The sequence below is a fragment of the Sceloporus undulatus genome, chromosome 2, assembly GCF_019175285.1.
Source record: "Sceloporus undulatus isolate JIND9_A2432 ecotype Alabama chromosome 2, SceUnd_v1.1, whole genome shotgun sequence".
Taxonomy (NCBI): domain Eukaryota; kingdom Metazoa; phylum Chordata; class Lepidosauria; order Squamata; family Phrynosomatidae; genus Sceloporus; species Sceloporus undulatus.
In genome coordinates this window covers 9,214,291-9,237,596 of record NC_056523.1, presented here as the reverse complement: position 1 = coordinate 9,237,596, position 23,306 = coordinate 9,214,291, and the positions used below count along the sequence as shown (strand labels likewise).

At 42.0% G+C, this 23,306-nt stretch overlaps 3 protein-coding genes across 4 annotated transcripts in view; 2 read left to right on the top strand and 1 right to left on the bottom strand.

Moving 5' to 3' along the window:
• Positions 1-23,306, top strand: part of LOC121922021 (zinc finger protein 420-like) — a 319,204-nt gene that overhangs the window by 98,496 nt on the left and 197,402 nt on the right. The window lies entirely within an intron of this gene.
• Positions 3,221-22,476, bottom strand: LOC121921816 (zinc finger protein 271-like). Of its 2 annotated transcripts, none has more exons than XM_042450402.1 (4): positions 22,356-22,476; positions 11,168-12,150; positions 9,682-9,787; positions 3,221-7,921 (listed from the first exon to the last, which is right to left on the bottom strand). In XM_042450402.1, the coding sequence occupies exons 2-4, from the start codon at positions 11,954-11,956 to the stop codon at positions 5,784-5,786; spliced, it is 3,033 nt and encodes a 1,010-aa protein (XP_042306336.1). In that variant the 5' UTR covers positions 11,957-12,150; positions 22,356-22,476; the 3' UTR covers positions 3,221-5,783. The 2 variants fall into 2 exon arrangements, with proteins under 2 accessions (XP_042306336.1, XP_042306335.1); XM_042450401.1 differs by lacking the exon at positions 22,356-22,476 and adding an exon at positions 16,751-17,267.
• On the top strand, positions 14,209-15,721 carry LOC121921980 (BTB/POZ domain-containing protein KCTD18-like). The gene is given in 1 exon segment (XM_042450809.1): positions 14,209-15,721. A coding segment is annotated over 1 exon segment (1,221 nt). The 3' UTR covers positions 15,430-15,721.

Genomic DNA, 23,306 nt, shown 5'->3' with positions numbered 1-23,306 from the left:
AGTAACTGACCCAAGTTCATGATGTTTTCTGCTAGTAGTAATGGTTTAATTACTGCACATTTTAGATTGCTGGTGTTTTTTCCTCCAGTCTTCATTTCTTCTTCTGAGTCTAAACCTGTTAGTTGAACAGCTGAACAAATGGAGATGGGATGCAGCCTGCCTTGCCTGACTCATCCTGGAAACCTCTGGAGGACCAAAGTTTGGGAAATAGTTTGGGACCTTCAATAGAGGTGGAAAAGTTACTCTTTTTAAAAAAAACAAAAAACCTTAATTCTGGAGAGGAGAAGATTAAGAAGTGGTATTATAGCCTGTTTAAGCATTTGGAAGGATGTCATATTGAGGGAGCAATCTTGTTTTCTGCTGCTCCAGAGACTAGAACATGGAACAATGGATGCAAGCTCCAGGAAAAGAGATTCCAACTCAACAATAGGAGGAATTTTCTGACAGTCAGGGCTGTTCAACACTGGAACACACTCCTTCTTCAGAGTGTCGTGGAGTCTCCTTCCTTGGAGGTCTTCAAACAGAGGCTGGATGGCCATCTGTCAAAGGAGGTGCCTTGATTGAGAGTTCCTGCAGGGCCGAATGGGGTTGGACCTTGTGGTCTCTTCCAGCTCTATGATTCTATGAGGCCCAAGTTAGTTAATGTTATAAGCATAGAATCATAGAGTTGGAAGAGACAACAAGGGCCATCCAGTCCAACCCCCTGCCATGCAGGAACTCTCAATCAAAGCATGGTCCAGGAACCAAATCCCAGCAGATACTAAGGGCCCGCTGTAAATCCAAAATATCTATAAGGCCACAGTAGGCCACCTTTCTTTGAGATGTTTTGGCCTACTTTTCTTCCCATCCCCTGACCCTTGGCCATGGTGGCTGGATCTAAATAGAATTATTGTCCAAAATACATGAAGGGACCCAGCTTTACAGCAGCATGGACTAAAGCAGCGGTTCTCAAAATTTGGTCATCTGGGTGTTTTGGACTTCAACTCCCAGAATTCCTGACCCTTGAATAAGCTGGCTGGGGCTTTGGGAGTTAAAGTCCAAAATACCTGGAGGACCAAAGCTTGAGAACTACTGGTCTAAAGCTTTAGCCAGTGAACTGAGGCTGCAGATGTTCTAGGGAGCATCTGCACTGTGGAGATAATGTAATTTGATTCCACTTTAAATGCCAGGGCTCCATTTTACAGAATCCTACGATTTCAACTCCCTTATGCCATGCAGGAACACAGAATCAAAGCACTCCTGACATCCAACCTCTGTTTAAAAACCTCCAAAGCACTCTCTGGCAGAGAAGGAGAAAAACCTTGCCAAATTACAAATCCAAGAACTCCATAAGGTAGAGCAACAGAAGTGTCAAACTGCATTATTTTTACATTGTAAATGCACCCATCTCAAACAACACAGTGGTTCCTAGGTAGTTGTTTCCCAAATATCGGGTAATTACCGTGTTCCAGTCACAAGATCCAAATCACTTATTTATATGCATGATTAGATTATATTTTTGGTAATTCCAAGGTTAAAATATTTTTAAATCAACAACAGCAGCACAGAAAAGGGATCTTCTTTGCATCCAGGTGAATCTCCTGTGTTCCACTTCAGGCACTGCACAGAAACTACATCCGCACAGCAGAAATAATCCAGTTTGACCCCACTTTAACTGCTATGGTTCAATGCTATGGAATTCTGGGAACAGTAGTTTTGTGAGCCATTTCGCTTTCTCTGTCAAAAAGCTCTGGTGTCACAACAAACTACAATTTTCAGGATTCCACAGCACTGAGCTGGGGTAATTAAAGTGGGGTCAAACTGGATTATTTCTACAGTGTGGATGCAGCTAGAGGCTCTTCATCTCTCCCAGGAAACTGCATTTGTGAACTCTTGCCCTTTAGAGTTTATGCAGGAATCAGTCTGCTAAAGAACGATGCAGAGGAAGAAAGGGGAAGCCAGAGAAAAAATTTGGGTGAGGTAAGGGTTTTTTCAGAAATTCATGCAACATCTGTCTTCTCTCCCATGTTCAAAATAGAGGGAAGAAAAAGTGCATGCGTGAAATTCCAGGTGGTACTTTTTTTTAAAGCTTCCTAGCGATTTCAATAGTTAATAAGTTAACATTTCTCCTTTTAATATAAAAGCAGTTAATTCAGATTTTTAAAAAATTACCTAAATACATTCACCTTTTTTCCCTACTAACTTGACCACATCTCTGGTTGGAAGGAATGATGAAGGTCATTTAGTCCAACTCCCACAACTAATTCAGGGCTGTATCTGCACTGCAGAAATAATGCAGCCGCTTTAACTGCCACGGCTCAATGCTACAGAATCTTGGGAGTTATAGTTTTGTGAGATATGCAGCCTTCTCTCTCAGAGAGCTCTGGTGCCACAACAAACTACAAATCCCAGGATTCCGTAGCATGGAGCCACGGCAGCTAAAACAGTGTCCAATTGCATTATTTCTGCAGTGCAGATCCTGCCTAAGAAATCCGCCACAAAAACAAACCTGCCAGATGGCCTTCTAACCTCTCCTATCCCTCTGAAGTAGACCCTTTTTTCAGATATATGTAGAAACTAAATAAAAAAAAACCCAGTAAGACTAGACAGGGCAAGAATCATAAAATCTTAGAGTTGGAAGAGACCGCAAGGGCCATCATCCAATCCCCTGCCATGCAGGAACTCACAGTCAAAGGACCTCCTTTGACAGGTGGCCATCCAGCCTGTGCTTAAAGACCTCTAAGGAAGGAGACTCCACAACTCTCCAAGAGATTGTCTTCCACTGTCAAACAACACTTACTGTCAGGGAGTTCCTCCTAATGTTTAGGTGGGCTTTTTATTGCTTTAGTTTGAATCCACTGTTCCAGGTCCTATTCTCTGGAGCAGCAGAAAACAAGCTTGCTCCCTCCTGAATATGACATCCCTTAAAATATTTAAACAGGGCTATCATATCACCTCTTAACCTTCTCTTCTCCAGGCTAAACATCCCCAGATCCCTAAGGCGTTCCTCATAGGACATGGTTTCTAGACCCTTCACCATTTTAGTCGCCCTCCTTTGGACACGCTCCAGTTTCTCCATATCCTTTTTGAATTGTGGTGCCCAGAACTGGACACAATATTCCAGGTGGGGCCTGGCCCGAGCAGAATAGAGTGGCACTATTACTTCCCTTGATTTAGATGCTATACTTCTATAGATGCAGCCTAAAATCGCATTGGCCTTTTTAGCTGCCGCATCGCACTGTTGACTCATGTTCAACTTATGGCCTACTTGGACTCCTAGATCCCTTTCATAAAGGTCCACCTCAGCATTAGGTAAAAGAAACTGAATTTTGAAAAAAGGATTTGCTTCCCCTCCTCATGGTTAAAGACTGTCTCCCCTCAGGCAAAGCAGAACAAAAGACAGAATGAAAATGTCACATTATTCATTTCAGGAAGAGAACATTGTCCTATATTACATATTTTTGTTTTCAGTGGCAAACATATATTTGAAATACAAGCTTGTTTAATGCTTCAACCGCAGGTTCAAGGTGGCAAATCTGCAGCCTCCCAGAGTGTTGAATTCCAACTCCCAATAGGCACCAAGCAACATAGTCTTATATATCCAGGATTAATACAGCTGCTCCCAAACCAGCTATAGTCCAACCAGAATCACTCAGTCCAGTCCACTGTAGTTGAAAAGCCTTTTAGGTGTTTATGATTCATTTATTGGTATTATGTGTTAGATGCTGTGTTATAATGGTGAAATGAGAGTCCCCTGACCACAGGCTTTCAGTCTAGTAAAAGGACACATTGGAGGGGGGCAGAGAGGAGGTAAGAAGGGGAAAATGGAAAAAGAGAGAGCTGGGAAAAGCTACTGTTGCCGGATGACAGCCCCAGCCAAGAATTTTGGAGTGTAATCCAACAAAAGTAACTTTCCCCAGATCTAGAAAGGGACTATTCAGTGAAAGGCCTTGTCTACATGGGATATTTAGTTTGAATTACTGCTGGTCTCACTGCTAAAATCCCAAATCGGGTGCAGACTATTCTCATAACATCCTCACCAAATTCCTCCCTATAACCCACATTTTAAAAACGTACCTTTTGCTGTGGTAAAAACTTACCTTCCCCTCAGTTACCAGATTTCTCCGCAGCAAGGATAAGGGGCTGCCTTCCCATGTACTCCCTTTGAGCTGCCCAGTGCCAACACGGTGGGCACGAGTCACTCTAAGCTGAAAATGAGGTGCCCAGCTTTGAAACCATGGCTGGGCACCTCACTGTGACCTCAGCAGCAGTGCCAGGAAACAACAAAAAGGGATCATTTAGGAAGGCAGCCGCTGCCACCACAGCAGAGAGAGCAAAAGTAATGGGTGGATTCGGTGCCAGGATACTCTGGGGGAAGCCTGGAGATTTCTGCCCAGTGAAGACAAACCCTAAGAAAGAAAGCATTCGACAGTGGAGACACTGGGAAATGGAGACACTGGGAAGTGGAGACAGAAGGAAACAGAACTGGATGGGAAATGGCTGGGCCTTCCCAAATTTTGGAAGCAAGCAAGATGGAAGATGAAGCCAGAGGAGGAAGAAGATGGGAGATTTTAGGCCTTGCTGGCTGTGCCAGCAGGATAAAGAGTCAGTTCAAGAAATGGAAAACAGGAAGACAGAGGGGGGCAATGGAAATAGCCAAATTGTGGAGAATGCAAATTGAGAGCACGCATGAGATTACGTAAGGTATGCGTCAGCACACAATATCTAAATGGTGCTGGATATATTCCACCTACCCCAAGTCTATGTCAAAAAGGGTTGCTAAGGAAAGGGGGAATTGGCATGCCCTGGGAGAGGGACAGGGACTGCTGGTGTCTTCCACTAATGTGGTGACAGTGAATCTGTTCTGGGTTTTAAGGTTTTTAATTTTAAAGGTGCTATCCATGGTGCTGCACTGATCCCTTAGACCAGAGGTTCCCAACTTTTTTGCCTCGCAGAGCCCTTATTTCTCTGGCACAGCCCCTAAGAGGCCTACCCTATGTCTTACAATGGTGTTTAGCACTATATATAAGAATATATTCTTATTTTTTAATTTCATTCAATTTTTATTTCTTTCATGTTCCTGCAGCAGCCATGGAGCACCGGAGAAATGCACATGAAGTCCTAAGGGCTCCTTGGAGCACAGGTTGGAAACCCCTGCCTTAGACAGCTTCATTAAAGTCCATGGATTCAGTCACACTGGCATGGAAGGCACCAGCTTTCACTGAAAAAAGGGGAACAGCTAAGTGCCATGAAAACATTAGGGTCTCCCTCCAGTTTCACAGCCTTTGGTCTCCTGTTTTTTCTCCTCCACTGACAGAGTGGGTGCCAAATGAGACTATTTTCCACAAAGGTCTCCCTCAGGGCTTGGAAAGTTCCTTTTTAAAAGTAACTTGGTCCCCATTACTTTCATGTAACCTATTATCCCTTTTCATGACAATATTGGAAAAGTAACTCAAACTGATGTTGGCTATTACTTTTTGTTGCCTTTTTTGAAAAACAGAAAAACCCTAAAGAGAACGCCATAAAGATTTAAACAATTCCTCTTAAAATGCTCCTTAAAATTTGAAAGTCAGTATAACCGTAAAGTAACTTCACTCCTACTTTTTAGGTTACTTTTCAAATGTAATTACATTATAACCTTGTCCTGTCCAAATGTAACTAGTTACAGGTGAATGGTTTTGGTCCCATGCTTGTAGGGTTCTTTCACCAAGAGAAGTCCAAGTTTTCCCTGCAATCCAAACAGTCATAATTCTTTTCCTCATCTATCTTTGGCTGATTGAGACAGCATATGCTTTCCTGAAACATCAGAATCGCTGTTCCACCTTCTCGCAGGCGTGGGTCCTCTGATGTCTGATTAGATTAGACCTTTGACAGAAACCTTGCCCACAGTCCATGCATCTATGTGGCTTTTCTCCTGTGTGGATTCTCTGATGCACAATAAGATGTGCCCGTTGACTGAAGCCTTGCCCACACTCCAAACACTTATGCGGTTTCTCCCCTGTGTGGATCCTTTCATGTACAACAAGGTGCGTTCTTTGACTGAAACTCTGACCACAATCTGAGCATTTGTAAGGCTTCTCGCCTGTGTGGATTCTCTGATGTCGGATAAGGTTGGACCTCTGGCTGAAGCTCTGCCCACATTCTGTGCATATATGAGGCTTCTCTCCTGTGTGGATTCTTTGATGGATGACCAGGTGTGCTTCCCATGTGAAGCTCTGCCCGCAGTCTGTACACTTGTAAGGCTTCTCTCTCATGTGGATTCTCTGATGAGCAATTAGGCTTCTTCTCCTATTGAATTGTTTCCCACATTCAGAGCAATTAAGGGGCTCTTCACTAGCATGGATTTTCTGATGTCTGATAAAATTTGATTGCCAATTGAAGATTTTCCCACATATAAGGCATTGGTATGGGTTTCCTCCCATGCGGATTCTCTCATGCCTACCACAGTTTGAATCTTGACTGAAATTTTCTCCGTAATCCAAAATGCTATATGATGTCTTCTCTTCTGTATGCACTTTCTGATGTTTAATAAGATGTGGGCTCTGTCGAAAGCTCTTCCCACATTCCAAACATTGAAAAGGTTTCTCACCTGTGTGAATCCTCTGATGACTGATGAGGTTAGTTCTCTGGTTGAACCTTTTTCCACAGTCAGAGCATTTGTGTGGTTTCTCTCTGGTGTGAATACTCTGATGTCTAAGAAGGTTCCCTCTCCGAGAAAATATTTTCCCACAACGGAAGCATTTATACGTGTCACCTCCTATAATAATTCTTTTATATCTAATACCATTCAGACTCATATCCACCGCATTCTCTCCTGTGTGAATCCTCTGGTGCTTAATGAGGTTTGATTTCTGACCAAAGCTCTTCTCACAGTCTGAGCATTTATATGGCTTCTCTCCAGTGTGGATTCGGAGATGTCTCACGAGGTTGGATCTCTGACTGAAGCTCTGTCCACAGTCTGCACACTTGTGTGGTTTTTCTCCAGTGTGCAACCTCTTGTGAATGATGAGATGTGCCCTCCATCTGAAAGTTTTTCCACAGTCTGGACATCTGTAAGGTTTCTCTCCAGTGTGGATTCTCTGATGAGCATTGAGATTTGTTCTCTGGTTGAAACGTTTCCCGCATTCTGTACACTTATGTGGCTTATCTTTTGTGTGAATGCTCTGATGTCGAAGGAGGTTTCCTCTTCTGGAAAAGATTTTCCCACACTTGAAGCATTTACATGGGTTTTCACCAAAGGGAATTGTCTCAAATCTATTGCAGTTTGACCTCTGATTGAGTCTTTCCCTGTAAGCCAAGTGCCTGTTGGGTTTGTCATTTGAGTGGACACTTTGATGTTTGATAAGATTTGACTTTTGAGTAAAGCTTTTTTCACATTCTGTGCATTTATAAGGCTTCTCTCCTGTGTGGACTCTGTGATGTCTCACAAGGTTGGAGATCTGACTAAAGCTTTGCCCACAGTCTAAACACTGATGTGGTTTCTCCCCTGTGTGAATTCTCTGGTGAATGATAAGGTTTGCACTCCTACTAAAGCTCTTCCCACAGTCTAAGCATGGATAAGGCTTTTCACCAGTATGGAATCTCTGATGCCTAATAAAGCTTGTTTCCCAATTAAAGCTTTTCCCACATATAAAGCAATGAAATTTTTTCCCTCCTATGTGGGTTCTCTGATGCCTGTTGAGATTTGATTTTTGAGTAAACGCTTTCCCACAGATATTGCACATGTGCCTTCGTTTTCCTGCATACATTCTTTGCTGGAGCTCAGTATCATCCAAGTCACCATTTTGGCAAATAATGGATTTACCCCTCTTGTCTATTTGTATTCTCTGCTCCCAGCTTGGCCTATCTTGATCCTCAAAATTTTCTTCAGGGTCTTGAGGCTCGATTCTTTCCAATGGTGGTTCAAATGATTCTCCTTCACCCTCACTTTCCCATCCATCATCTGCAAGGATAAAAAAGGATAACCTTTTTAGAAATGAAAATAAGGAAAACATCAGATCTACTGTTGCAGAAAACACAATGAAATCAACAGGGCTTGTGTTAAATTATGGCTAACGTAAAGCCCATGAATGTCAGTGGTCCTACTCATGATATAACCAAGTCTAGCTCCAATCTAGTATCCTTTTTCTGTATGTTTAATGTACATTTAAGTTCCTAAGGAAAAATACATAAACAACCAATGTTAGATTTTAATAACCCTAAAAAGATAAATAATATTCTCACAACGATCACAGGCACACCTAGTAAGGACACATGAGAAGGCCTTCTTGGTTGCTACTCCCATGCTATGGAACACTCTGTCACAAAAAAGCTGGATTAGTTACGTCTCTGCTCTCCATGCTTTGGAAAGGCCATGTGGAAAATCCTGAATTTTGGCTTATTTGGGAATTCCATAAAGGAGACTCAACCTGTATATTATATATTTTTAAAAAGTTGGACAGGCATCATCATCATCATCATCATCATCATCATCATTATCATCATCATCCTGACTTTCTCACAAAACTGGGACTCAAAGCCGCTTACCATTCTAAAAGAACAATAGAGTGAAACATATTTATTTTATTTTATTTATTTATTAGTTATCTATCCCACCTTTCTGCCAAAATGGGATTTAAGGTGGTCTACAAAAAGTGATCATTAAAATGCAATTAAACTAACCATAGTATTAAAACAAGTCAGATCTACACTGAAAAAAATAAAATGCAATTTAAAAAAGATAAAAGCTATTTAAAAAAAACAGTTGCATTTGAAACAATACAGCACTCCTTTCTTTAAAAGCTTTTTGTATTAAAAGCCAGTTGAAATAAAAATCTGCTGATGAAAAGACAACAAGGAGGGGGAGTTATAGAGTCCAGGGCCAGCCATGAAGGAGGCCCTCTCTTATGCCCTCACCAATTGTACTTGTGATGTTGGTGGGACAGAGAAAAGGGCCTGTCTGATGACCTCAGACCCTGGGCCAGAAAAAAAAAACACGCTCAATACAGTGGAAGCCAACAAGAAAAAAGGAAGACCACATAATTACAGGTGGGGTGATTCAGACAAGGCAAGAAGCCATGATTCTGAGTTTGCAAGACCTGCTGCTGTGAACAGGGTTTCTTGGGAGTCATAGGGTTGTGAAAAATCAAACCTAGTTTGATAACACATATTATCTTTTACGATAATCTAATGCTATTTACTAATATATACAGAGACTGTGAAGCCATTTTCTCCTCTTCAGAACAAATGAACTTTTATTGTAAATATAGATTGTTGTTTCCTATCTTTTTTTATCATTCCATTGTTTAGAGAAGGGGAAATTATTTTGAAGTTTTAAACTACAACTCCCAGAACACTTTCTGCTTCCATCTTCTATGGTCACTGGCCAAGCTGGCTAAGGATGTTGGAAGTTGTAGTTCAGAAAGTATCTTTTACAAATACTGACCTGCATGGCTGCTGCAGTACTCTGTTGTTTCTATATTTTCTGTTTGTAGGCCTCCAAAATCAAGTCAGTTGCTATAATGTTAATAAGGCAGTGAATCCACTCTGGGATTTAGCTTAAACTTTAAAGGTATGCTTACCTTTTGGGGGAAAGAGTTTGACACCCTGGATAGTGCCTTTACATTTTTAGCTAATGCCCAGAACGAATTCACTGTTTCCATTGGCATGAAGGACACCAGCCACTACTGACCAAGTTCACTCCAGTGTTGTAAATGTTCTTACCTAGAATCCTGACTCTCTCCCTCTTGATCTCTTGGGAAGGCTGTCTCTCGCCAACATCATCTTCTCGTGAGAAACTCATGGCCACTTCCTCGAATTCCCCCAGTACCTGAAAGGTGAGAAGCCAAGAAGATGGAAGAGAAAGGGACAGTGTTGAACTGCAGAGTGTATTTGAATTAGCCAGCTGTGTCCTCTTGAGGAATAGAATGTACACTTGTCCTTCCACATTTGTGGCTCTGACTTTTGGAGATTTGATTATTCATGGATTTTATTAATATACTCTCTCTAGGAATATCTAGGTCCTCCAGTGCAATTCTGTGGTCAACTTTAACCAAAAGTCGTACTGAAGGACCTAAAGATTCCTAGAGAGAACACTCCGCAAGGCATTTTTAGCTCCTTCAGCGCGACTTTATGGTCAATGTTTGGCAGATGTTGTCCACAGAGTTGCACTGGAGGACCTAGAGATTCTTAGAGGGGTGTTCTCTCCAGTAAAAACATATTTTTGTTATTTGCATTTTCCCCACATTCATGGGGGTTGTGTACCCCTAACCCCAGTGAATGTGGAGGGACAAGTGTATTTTTCTTCCCCATATCCATGTTTTCTTAGTTCCCCTCCCAGAACATGAAGCACACTCTATGTCCACAGACATGCTGTTTTTGTATACACCCTTTCATCCCACTTTTAGGATTTTTTTTGTTCATCTTAGCATTAGATAAAATGAGTTCTGCTTCTAGAATCCACTAGGATTCTGAAAACCAGGATTTCAGATTAAGGAATATTACAGCCATATTAAAGCTCTAAAAGCCACATTGATTGTTTGGCAACATAAAAGCAAGGTAAAGTTGTTATTATTATTATTATTATTATTATTATTATTAACCAGTTTTAAATTTTGTTTTTAAACTGGTAAATGATTTAATTATATATATATATATATATATATATATATATATATATATAATGAATTGATTTTATTGTACGCTGCCCTGAGATCATCAGATACAGGGCGAGATATAAATATTTTATAAATTAAAAAAAATACCATTGAAAATATCACACAGAGCCCTGCAAAACACTCCCCACCACCCATCCACACACTTATGTACAGACAGACCTTCCATATCTATGGATTCTTTATAGACGGATTCAAGCATCCATGGCTTGAAAATATTCCAAAAAATATGTAAATTACAAAAAGGAAAAACCTCAATTTTGCCATTTTATATAAGGGATACTATTTTACTATCCATTGTATTTAATGGGACTTGAATATCCATGGATTTTGGTATCCATGGGGTCCAGGAACCAAACCCCAGTGGATACCAAGGGCCCACTGTATTTGCTGAGGGAAAGCAACTGCTTGCTCAGAACCTGTGAATCGGGGGGAAACAAGTTGTCCATTCCAAGCAAGAGCAGCCTTGCCAGAAAGCCTGTTCAAAGCAAAGGCAGCACTTTAGATTTCCTCCAAGGCAAGGAACATGCCCTCACCTCCTGCTTCCACCTCTCTGCCTCTTGCTGCCGCAGCAGGAATTCTTCCACTAAGGCCACTGCTTCGGTGCAGGTCTCGGGTCCTGCTTCTCCGACCCAGCTCTGGATTTCCTCTGGCAAGATGGCCAGGAATTGTTCCAGGACAATCAGCTCCACAATCTGTTCTTTTGGGTTGAGCTCTGGCCTCAGCCACTTGAGACAGAGTTCCCGGAGCTGGGTGCAAATCTCCCGGGGTCCTTCGCCCTCTTGGTAGCAAAACCACCGAAAGTGCTGCCGGTGCTCCTCAGCGGTGAGGTCCTCTTCCGTCGGGGTTTCTCGCTTCACCTCTTTGTAATTTGCCTTTGCTCCACAATCTGTGCTGAGATTGCCCTTGAGAGAGTTTTCTCGCAGGCCCAACAGGAGTCCGCTCGCCGCCTCTTGCATGGGCTCACGGTAAACGCTGGCTGAACATTCGGAAGGAGCCAGGAGAGGGGTCCTTGGAAGTTGTGGGTTATTCCACCCCGAATAAGGAGGCTGCACAGTCTTGAGGAAGTCTTGCCACTGGCCTTCCCAGCATTGGGACAACAAACCGTTGTCCAGCTCACATTCGGCTTGCTTCGCCACCGCCCAGCTCAGGCGTTCGCCAATGGTTTCCACATGGCCAAGGTAAGGCGTCTTTCTGGATAATTTCAGACCCTCCAAGAGCACAGGGTCTCTGGACTCCGGCTCTTCACTTTTCACTCCCTTCGTCGACGCAGTGTTGTACTGGTGGCAAGCCAAAATGCCTGCTTCCTGTTGTTCAGCAGCCATTTTGTCCTCTGGCTCAGCTCAACTGGCTCACCCTCTTTTCATGACTCTGGCCGCTTTCTGCGTTCATGATAGAAACGCTCAACCATCAAACTTTGGACAGTTTTGGGAGACTGACTGGAATGAGGAGAAGATGTTTCAGAGTCTCTTGGTTATATAAAAGATGGTAACAGGCCACTGCTCACATAAGATGTGTCCTTCAGGAAGAAACAGGGATACAGTCAAGTAAAACGTGTATATTTTAAAAGTCCTCACATATTCCATTTATAAAACTATTTTTATTTCAATCCAACCAGAGCTCTGGGCCCCACAACAAACTCCAACTCCCAGAATTCCATAGCCATGAGTCAAGGCAATTAAAGTGGTGCCAAACTGGGATATTCCTCCAGAGTGGATGCAGCCTTTGCCTGAATCCCCTGAGGCACATGGGCCTACTTTTTATACTTTCTGATCTCCTGTAGCTTCTCTGGTGATTAGTTTCCTTGATGCCACATCAGCCTATCGCCTCCTTCACAGAGAATACGAGAAAGAGATGGATCTGTGAGCACCTGTGCCTAGTGACATCCACATTATTATTACAGTTGGCCCTCGACATTTGCAGCTTTGACTTTTGCGGATTTCATTATTTGTGGCTTGATTCTCTAGGAATTTCTAGGTCCTCCAGCACAGTTCTGCCAGAAGTTGACCATAGAGTTGTGCTGGAGATTCTAGAAGGTGCGAGAGAAAACACTTCTCTAGGCATTTCCAGGTCCTCCAGCATGATTCTATGATCGGTTTGTTGACCATGGAGTTGCACTAGAGGACCTGGAGATTCTTAGAGAGGTGTTCTCTGGCAAAAAGAATAGTGTAAAAAAACTTATTTTAATATATGTTATACATTGTATTTTATTTGATATTGTAAGCCGCCTCGATCCTGTGGGAGAGGCAGCATATAAATAAAACATTATTATTATTATTATTATTATTATTATTATTATTATTATTATCATCTTATGTCCTGCCTTTCTCCCAATATAGGGACTCAAGGCGACACACAACAAAAAGAAAATTTAAAAGAAAATGAAAGTCCACATCTGCAGAGTGGAGAATCCTTCCAGATTTTAGTCCCTGTGCCCCCAAAATAGGTTCTGCACTCTTTGTTGCTTCTTGAAAGTACCCACCTCTCCCTCTGGATAGAAACATGGAACAACAAATGACTACATAGCATCAGGTAAAAGACCATACAGTATTATAAAACCAATAGCCCTGGTGGCGCAGTGGTTAAATGCCTGTACTGCAGCCATTCACTCAAGACCACAAGGTTGCGAGTTCAAGACCAGCAAAAGGGCCCAAGCTCGACTCAGGCTTGCATCCTTCCGAGGTCGCTAAAATGAGTACCCAGACTGTTGGGGGCAAATTAGCTTACTTGCTAATTAGCTTACTTGCTGTTCACCGCTATGATCTTTGGAATAGCGGTATATAAATAAAAACAAACAAACAAACAAAACAAACAATACATATTAAAATCAATCAATAAACTGCAAGAGACTGGTCTTTACTAAAAATTATCTGGATAGGCCTATTGGAAGAGACCCGTTTTAAATATGGACAAGATATCCAACTTACAAATCTCTTCCAGAAGGTCATTCCACAATTTAGGGGTAGCTAAATAAAAAATGGATAACAATTGTCAGCCTGGTTTTAACTGATTGACAGAGACATTTCCCAAAGGACCTAAGTGTATGGAACAGATTATATAGCAGAATGTGATCCTGTTGGTAGATTGGACCCAAACCATGTACGGTTTTAAAAGGAACAACCAACATCTTGATCAGAAACAATTTGGCAGCCAGTGGGGTGATTTTAATAATGGTAATATTTTAATATATTACATGGGATCCGGTGGCTTAGTGGTTAAGACGCCAATTCTGATGATCCAAAGATAGGAAGGTTGGCAGTTCGAGGCCTGAATGCTGCATGATGGGGTATACTCCTTTCACTAGTCCCAGCTTTTGCCAACCTAGCAATTCGAAAGCATGCAAATGCAAGTAGATAAATAGGTACCACTTCTCTGTGGGAAGGTAACAGCATTCATGATCACCGGAGTAGTCTTTGGACAGTGGCTCTTCGGACTCCACGGAGTGAGAGCGGTTGGGGCTGTTTCATCTCCCTGCCTCTCCCCCCTCCATCCCTTCCTCCCTCCGTGCGCGCTCCCGCCTAAGCTCTTACAGGTCTCAAAGTGCACAATCCTGTTAGCACCACTGGCTGCAAATGCAATGGATAACAGCAAGAGTGAAAAGGCACTAGATATTATTCGACTTAATGTTGGAGGTTGCATGTATACTGCTCGTCGTGAATCTTTATGTCGTTTTAAAGAATCAATGCTAGCATCTATGTTCAGTGGACGGTTTCCTCTAAAAATGGACAATACAGGGGCTTGTCTTATTGATCGAGATGGCAACCTCTTTAAATACCTCTTAGACTATCTCCATGGAGAGGTTCACATTCCAGAAGATGAGCAAACATGAATTGCTTTGCAGGAAGAGGCTGATTACTTTGGCATTCCTTATCCCTATAGCCTTGTTGACCACTTGGCTAATGAAATGGAGACATATTCTTTAAGATTAAATTTGGAACTTAAAAAGACACTCCTAGATTTTTGTGACTCTTATGGCTTAATATGCACTAAGCCTACTGTTTGGGTCCTACACTACCTCAATACGTCTGATCCAAGTTGCGAGAGTAAGATAATAGGTGTGTATGGCACAAAAGTAGATGGAACAGCTGCAATAGAAAAAGAACTAGGAGGAAGAATTTATAGTAAAAACATTTACAAAAGAGAGTCTGGAAATAATGTCCAATATATCTGGAGCTACTATTCTGTTAGTGAACTGAAAATGATGATGGATGTATTTGAGGCGTGGGAAGGAAAAGGCGTCAGTTATTGGCGAGTACCCCAGGAACTGATAGAATGTTGGACTCTTGAGGAACGCCCTTTGGAAGGAAGTCTGCAAAACATGTCTCCAGTTCGTAAAAGGCGAATAATAGACTTTTCTAAAGAGGAAGAAAATCAGCAGAGCAGTAAAACAAATCGAAAGCCAATTCAATTTTCTGGTCCCTCAACAAGTCCCCACATCAAAGTTAAGAATTCTGCTTCTTTAAAGATAGCAGTATCTCCTACCCCTTCATGTTCCCAGATGGCTCATAAAAGGCCTATCAGAGACAGTTTATTACCATGCAAAGAATTACCACATGCTAAATCTACATGCTTGACTAAAAACTCATGGACATCTGGTAGGAACGCTGAAAATGGAGTACTTTGTCAAACAACCCTGGATTCACGGTTGTCCAAAAAGCCTGCAGCCAGTCGTGTTGTAAAACTCAAGCAGACTCCACTGTGTAATGAATTGTTAACTCAGAACTCCTCATCAGTTCTAAGCAAAATGGATGAGCAGCAAGTTCCATCTGTTTCAGTGACTTCCACTTCAGCATCATAGAGTTTAAGCCCGGAGGATTTTGACACTTCCCACTGAGAATCTAATGTTAAAATAGTTTACAGAATATTGAGTGATGCAAAATTATTATATGGTGCTAAAACTGGTCATGATCTAAATACAACATTTCTGACTTTCTGGACCAGAAATAAAAGTGTGCTATTATAAAGAGAAGTGAAGAGCCTTTTAATATTTGTAATAACTCGTATGTAATATTTTTCTTTATCTCTTGTGGTATTACAAGAGATACAGGGATGCTTTTAAAGTATTTTGCATTGGCCACTCATTACATTGTATAGATTTGTTGTGTTTTACTGTATTTGATTTTATTATGTTGTTCACCGCCCTGATCATTGGAAGGGCGGTATACAAATAAAAATTTTATTATTATTTTTTATTTTAATGGATATGAACACTGCCCCCTAGAGTCACTTACAACTAGACATAAATGTCAAGGGACTCCCTTTACCTTTACCTGTAATATTTTAATTATTAAAATCACTCCACTGGCTGCCAAATCATTAGTGGGAAGAGGCACAGTGTTGCTTGTTCCTTTTAAAGCCCTACATGGTTTGGGTCTACTCTCAGAAACAGCTTGAAGACACGCAACAGCAACAACAAAATTTCAATAATAAGGATCGCCATGATAGGTTTGCCTTTTTACTTGAAGGCAGAAACAACAACAGATATACCTAATACACATAGCCTGAAGGTAATTTTATACATAATATTTTAAGATAATTTTGTGCATGAAACAAAGTTTGTGTATACTGGACCATCAGAAAGTAAAAGTGTCCCTATCTCAGCCACCCACAATTTTGGATTTTGGAATATTCCTGATTTCAGAATTGCAGATTGTCAGGACCCTGGTGAAACAGGTCTGAGGAAATGCCATGGATGTGGCCACTAGGGGGAGCTGTTGTGCAAGTTATTTACAGCTCTGGTGGCAGTTATGAGTGTCAGCATTCAAACAGTGCATCATTGGAATGTTCATTCAACTGTCACTGAGTGAGAGTGAGACAGTTGGTGCCTCAGAGTGGGTTGTTACTAGTGTGGATGGTGGATGGTGTCAATGTATATAGTGTTGTACACAGTGGAACTTCTTCTATGAATAAAAGCCTCATCTGAGAGAAGATTACAGTGTCTCTTTGCTCATGGAGAAAGTGACAGGTGTTTCTCCAGCTCACAAGCTGCTGACTACAGTCACAAAGGTGGAAAACCTGGTGCCAAACGTTGATGTGTTGCCTCATGCGCTGCGCAACATAAACATCAAAAGCATTTTAACACAGATAAGGGATACTCAAACTGTACAGAAGTAGCTTACCTAACATGCATGCTACAATCTTTAGATCCTCCAGTTCCCCGAAGGAACACAGCTGACAAAAAAGCTGAAGCTGATAGTAAGAACCTGGGAAATCAAAGTTCTAGGTTGCCCACTGAGCCATAAAGTTATCAATGAACTCAGGCCTCCCATAGCCTCTCAGTCTAAGCTACTTCATAAGAATGTTGTTGTCGTGAGGATAAACAGAGTGTGTGACTTGCCCAAGGTTGCCCAGTGAGTTTCATGACCAAGCAGGGAATCGAACCCTGGTCTTCAGAGTTGTAGTTAAACACTCAAACCACTATGCAATGCTGGGTCTTGGAAAGTCATAGTTTCCTTTAAGCTCACTAAAGGCAATTGACTTTTTTAAAAATAAAATCAATCCCTATTTCCCCCATCCAAGCTAGCTAAGGATGATGGGAACTGTAGTCCAAGCCATCTAGAAGGCACGACAATAAGAACGGATGACACCAGAGACAATACAGAAGCACACAGACCATGACATCTAATTCAGCATCAAGCGATTTTCCTTTACTACCAGTTGTTTGGGGACGAACTCAGTGGTAAAACAGTTGCTTTGGGCATGCCAAAAGGTCTCAGGTTCACTTCCCAGAATGCCCCTGAAATCCTAGAATGCATCCCTTTGTCAGAACAGGCAATATCATGCCAGATGGACCCAGACGGGTGTGAATCTAAGGAGCACTCAACAGTCAAGAAAAGTGACAAGGCAGCAAATCTGGGCCAGCTCTACTAGGAGATAGAAAACGCTGGAGAAAGCGCTTCCCATGGCTGCTCGTGGCCCCAAACTAAAGGATGGCTTTTATATGGGGTGTTTGTTATATGTTATATGTAGTTTTTAATGTTTGCAATTTTATACTGTTTTTATTTTATGTTTTTAATTGTTTTTATTGTAGGGTACTTTTAGAATGTTTTCTTTTGTGATCCTTTTCGAATTGTGAGTTATTTGCTTATTTGTATGTGTACACACACACAGCATTTTTAAACCTGGAAGAGTGAGGCAACTGCCTTAAGGAGCAGATCCGGGTTGTCATGAAAGGGCAGCAAATTGTTATGTTATGTTCTTTCATTTTTTTAAATTATTATTTAATTTTTATGCTGCCTTCCTCCCAAAAAGGGACCCAAAGTGGCTCACAAACAAGAACATTCTAAAAGACTCCACAATCAAAACAATTAAGAACATCAAATATAAAGTAAGTATAAAACTGCAAACATTAAAAAGTACAATACACATTCCATATAAAAGCCAGCCCATGATGATTATGTATTAAAAGTCTCCTTGAATAAACCCATTTTTGCTTGCCCCTTCTCAGCCCAATACCACTTTCAAGAGAGGGTTCGAAGTGGGTCATAGCACAACAACGGATGAGGATCTCTTTTGTGCCAAATTTCCCTCTTTTGAAGAAGTAGCAGAATTCATGGTAGAAGTAACTTCTCTTTTCCACACAGAAGAAGTTCCCCAGTTTGACCCATAGTGTGTCCCAGCAGGACTGAGAAAAAAACCTGTGTCTGAGTTAGGTATAGTAGTTTGAGCCTTTGGACTATTCCTGGCTCAACCATGGAAACCCACTAGGTAACCTTGGGCAAATCACACTCTCTCAGCCTCAGGAGAAAGCAATAGTAAATCCTCTACAAATAAATTTGCCCAGAAAACTCCATGATAGGGTTGCCGTAAGTTGGAAATGACTTGGAGGCACACAAAAACAACAACTGAAGGTTTGCATACACTGTAGAAATAATGTCACTTGACACCACTTTAACTGCTGTGGCTCCATCCTACAGAATCCTAGGATTTGTAGTTTGGAGAGGCACTAGCACTCTTGGGCAGAGAAGGCGAAAGACGTAAAACTACAAATCCCAGGATTCCATAGGATGGAGTAACAACACTTAAAGTGATATCAAATTGCATTATTTCTACAGTTTAGATGCACATGGAAACCCTAGAGCCCCGCAGCTGGTCAATGAAGATGTTTTTTATGTCATTTTTGCTTCCAGGGATGAGGAGAGAGGTGACTTTAGGAGATTTGTTGGAAGGCAGCAAAAAGTTTTGGACCACCTGTGCAACCAATTCCCCCCTCCCCCTGAGTCCAATAAAAGTGCAGTCACAGTCTGACATATAAATGGTTACCCAGGGAGAGAAAACATTAAAATAAAAGTAGGAGGTGGCATGCAAAGTTCTCCACTGAGAGTTTTTTTGGGGGGAGAAGGTGGTGCAAATAAAGGGAAGGAAGAGGAGAAGGGAAGAACTTTTGTGTAAAGGACTGGAGATGTTTAGCTTGGAGAAGAGAAAACTAGGAGACAACGTGATATAATTTAAATATATGATGGGATGTCATGTTGAAGATGGAGCAAGCTTGTTTTCTGCTGCTCCAGAGAACAGGCCAGGGACCAATGGATTCATACTAAAGGGAAAAAATATTCTACCTAAAGAGGAAGAACTTTGTTCTTGTAAGAGCTGTTGGGCAGTGGACTAGACTGCTGGGGAAGGAGTGAGCTCTTCTTTTTTGTGTTGTTGTTGTTGTGTGCCTTCTAGTCAGTTCCTTCTCATGGTGATCCTAAGGCCTATCACACATTCTTGGCAAGATTTGTTCAGAGGGGGTTTAAATAATGACTGCTGAAGATTTACATGAATCCATCCTCAATGATAAGGAAATCAGAACAATCAAAAGGTTTCCCATACGTTGAATCAAACATGATCAGAATGGAGACTTCTGGGCCAAAACACTGCAGATATAATCCAGTTTGAAACTGTTTTAACTGTCCTGGCTCAGTGCTAGGAATTCTGTAGTTTTATGAGACATTTAGACTTTTCTGTCAGAGAGTTCTGGTGTCACAGTAAAGTACAATTCCCAGGATTCCCTAGCGTTGAGCCAGGGCAGTTAAAGTGATCTCAAACTTGATTATTTCTGCAGTGTGTTTTGGCCCTGCAGTCAAGAAATCAGAAGACCAAGAATATGAAGGGCAGCTTTTAAAGAACTAGACCCTAAAGTTAGGATTGTCCAAACCATGATATTTCAGCTCACCATCTACAGATGTGAGAGCTAGACAATGAAGAAAGCGGATATACAGAAAATAAATTCTTTTGAGATGTGATGCTGAAGAAGAGTGCTAAGGATCCTGTAAACAGCAAAAAAGGCAAATAAATGGGTCCTAGAACAGATCAGGCTTGAACTCTGCCTGGAAGCCAGGATGACAAAACTGAGGTTGTCGTACTTCGGCCACATCATGGGAAGACATGATTCACTAGAAAAGGCAATAATGCTAAACACAGAAGAAAGAGAGATGGATAGACTCAGTCAGGGAGGCCATGGCCCTAAACCTACAAGACCTGAGCAAAGTGATAGAGGACAACGGTTCTTGGAGGTGTCTCATGTACAGGGCGACCATGACTCAATGTTGGCTTGAAGGCAGTTGACAACAACAGCCCCCTGAGGCTGAGAGAGTGTGACTTGCTTAAGGTCACCCAGTGGGGACCCCTTCCAAGCTCATGATTCTATGATTCCTTGTCCAGCAGAATTGAAGGCAAAGAGTGGGGAAAGAGGATGAAATATGAAAACCTATAAACTGAAATTCTGGGGAAAAACCTAACAACTCTGGTTCCAGGATGAGAGAGGACTTCTGGGAGCAATTTGAAACAAGCTGATAAAACATCTGAAGGAAATGGTTATAGACAGGATCACAGATGCACCATTACAAAGAGTGCATGTACACTATAGAAAGCACACAGTCTTACACCCCTTTATCGCTCCATTTTAAAGAATCCTGGGATTTGTAGTTTTATACAGTTTTTAGCCTTCTCTGGAAAATATTGCTGGTGCCTCACCAAGCTACAAATCCCAAAAATCTGTAGGATGGAGCCATGGCAGTTAAAGTGGTGTCAAACTGCATTAGTTCTGCAGTATAGATGCTAAGACTGATTTATATGGAAGCATGACCTTTCATGGATAGCATAGCGATTCATTTCTTAAATTATTAACACTCAAAGATATTAAAGTGGTGTTGAATTTCATTATTTCTAAGGTGTAGATGCACCAAAAATAAAAATAATAATAATTAGTATGGCTTGGAAAATGCCACATTCTCTGTAGAAACCTCACTGGTTCCTAGATGCTTAGAATAAACTGGACATATTTATTTCTTCATTTGATATGAAAGTGAGAGCCAAGGCAGCTCAGATAAAATTGGTTAAAAAAAACCTTAACAGTAAAAATTTAAAAACAGTTAAAATAATCTCATTCGAACAATATAAAATGACACTTTAAAAATGCAAAAGTGAAAAGGCGTAAATAAAACACACAACCCAAAAATAAAAAACTCATCGATCGTCCAAAACCCCAGTCATTGATACCTGGAAAGATGATGATGATAATGATGATGATAGTAGTAGTAGTAGTAGTACTGTTGTTGTTGTGTGCCTTCCAAGTCCTTTTGGACTTATGGCGACCTGAAGGTGAATCTATCAAAGGATTTTCTTGGCAAGTTTCTTCAGAGGGGGTTTGTTCTTGCCCTCCTCTGAGGATGAGAGAGTGTGATTTGCCCAAGGTCATCCAGTGGGTTTCCATGGCTGAACTGGGATTCGAACCCTGCTCTCCAGAGTCATAGTCCAATGCTCAAGTATACACCACGTTTGGTTTGTAGTTTTGAATATTTGGCTGCATTACACTGGCTCTCGTAGCTCTAGTACTACCTATATAGTACTACTGTAGTACTACGATTATTAGTGAGAGCCAGCCTGGCATAGTGGTTTAAGTGCTGGACTCTGACTCTGGAGACCACAGAGTCCCCACTCAGCCATGAAACCCACTGCGTGACCTTGGCTGAATCACACTCTCTCAGCCTCAGAAGAACACAATGCCAAATTGCCTCTGAACAAATTTTGACAAGAAATACCCAAGGTAGGGTCACTGTATGTCAGCAACGGCTTGATGGCACACAACAACAACAACAGTATTATTAATAGTAATACTCCAGAGCCAGAGTGATGTAGTGGTTTGAGTGCTGGACTATGATTCATGGAGACCAGGGTTCAAATCCTGGCTCAGCCATGGAAGCCCACTGGGGTGACCTTGGGCAGGTCTCACACTCTCTCAGCCTCAGAGGATGGCAATGGCAAACCCCTCTCTGACGAAATTTGCCAGGATTGGTTCAGCTTAGGGTTGCCATAAGTGGGAAAGGACTTGAAGGCACACAGCAGCAGCAGCAGCAACAACAACAACAACAGAGAAATCTGGTGGCCAGCTGGACTCTTCCACCATTCTTCTTGCCCACTGGGATGACCTTGAGCAAGTCACACTCTCTCAGCCTCAGTGGCAACCCCCCTCTGAAGAAACCTGTCAAGAAAACCGCATGAGGGTCACCATCCGTGAAAAAATGACTTGGAGGAACCCAACAACAACAACAACAGTATTAGTAGCATTACAGCAGAGGATGGCATTGCAACCTTGCACCTTTGTTTGCACAGCTGATGATGGCAGAAGGGCATCATCTCCCCCTCTTCCTCCCTCTTGGCATTTTTTTTTTTTTTTTTTGCCCCTTTCTTTCCATCTTTCCAGATCCCTCCCCAAATTTGAACTCAGGGCTTGAAACTCACTGTTTCCCCTTTTCCTTTTCCAGCAGGGTCACTTGCCAGAGGCTCCAAAGTCCTGCTTGGAGGATCAGAGAAGGAGGAAGCAGGAGAAGGAACAGGCGGATCCCTTTCTCCTCCCTCTAACCATTATGCACCACCTCCTTGGCCTCCATTCCCCCCTAAAAAATATTCCCACGCCTTTCTAGGAAGCCATAAGCTCTCTGGTTTTAACCTTTGCAGAGCCACATGGGGTGAAACTCCTGTCCTTCCTTTCCCTTCCTCTCTAAGGCTGCATCTGCACTGTAAAATTAATCCAGCCTGATGCCAATGTAATTGCCATGGTTCCAGCCTATGGAATCCTGGGGTTTTTAGCTTATGGTAGCCCCAGACAGAAAACTCAGACAACTACAACTCAGTATTCAAAACTACAAGTCGAGTGTGGTTTGAATGTTGGACAAGGACTCTGGACTCTGGAGACCAGGGTTCAAATCCTGACTGTGCCATGAAGCCCACTCTCTCAGCCTCAGAGGACGGCCATGGCATAGCCAGACGGAAGAGACCCGGCATATGATTCCTTTTAAAAAGACACTTGAAACATCCCTCTTCTGACAGGCCTTTCCAGATTAACACTCCAGCAGTCCCTTATTAATTTAATCAGTTGTTCAACAACTGCTTGAACTGCCTCTGACTTTTAAAGAACTGTTTTAATAATTGTTTAATAATTTAATTGTATTTTATTGTGGATAGGAGGGTTTGGGTGGGTTCAGGATACAACGGTGATAAGTTGTTATCACCATCTTGAGGGGGAGAGAGGCCTGGCCTGGAAGACAAAGAGCCCTCCTCCAACCACCATCTTGAGGGGGAGAGAGGCCAGGCCTGGAAGACAAAGAGCCCTCCTCCAACCACCATCTTGAGGGGGAGAGAGGCCAGGCCTGGAAGACAAAGAGCCCTCCTCCAACCACCATCTTGAGGGGG

Bases quoted from the DNA above. Each gene is read 5' to 3' on its own strand.
- LOC121921816 (XM_042450402.1), bottom strand. From the start codon at position 11,956: ATGGCTGCTGAACAACAGGAAGCAGGCATTTTGGCTTGCCACCAGTAC. The intron at 9,788-11,167 runs GTGAGGGCATGT...CTCACCTTTCAG, and splicing joins CAGAGAGGTGGAAGCAGGAG to GTACTGGGGGAATTCGAGGA. The intron at 7,922-9,681 runs GTAAGAACATTT...TTATCCTTGCAG, and splicing joins GGAGAGAGTCAGGATTCTAG to ATGATGGATGGGAAAGTGAG.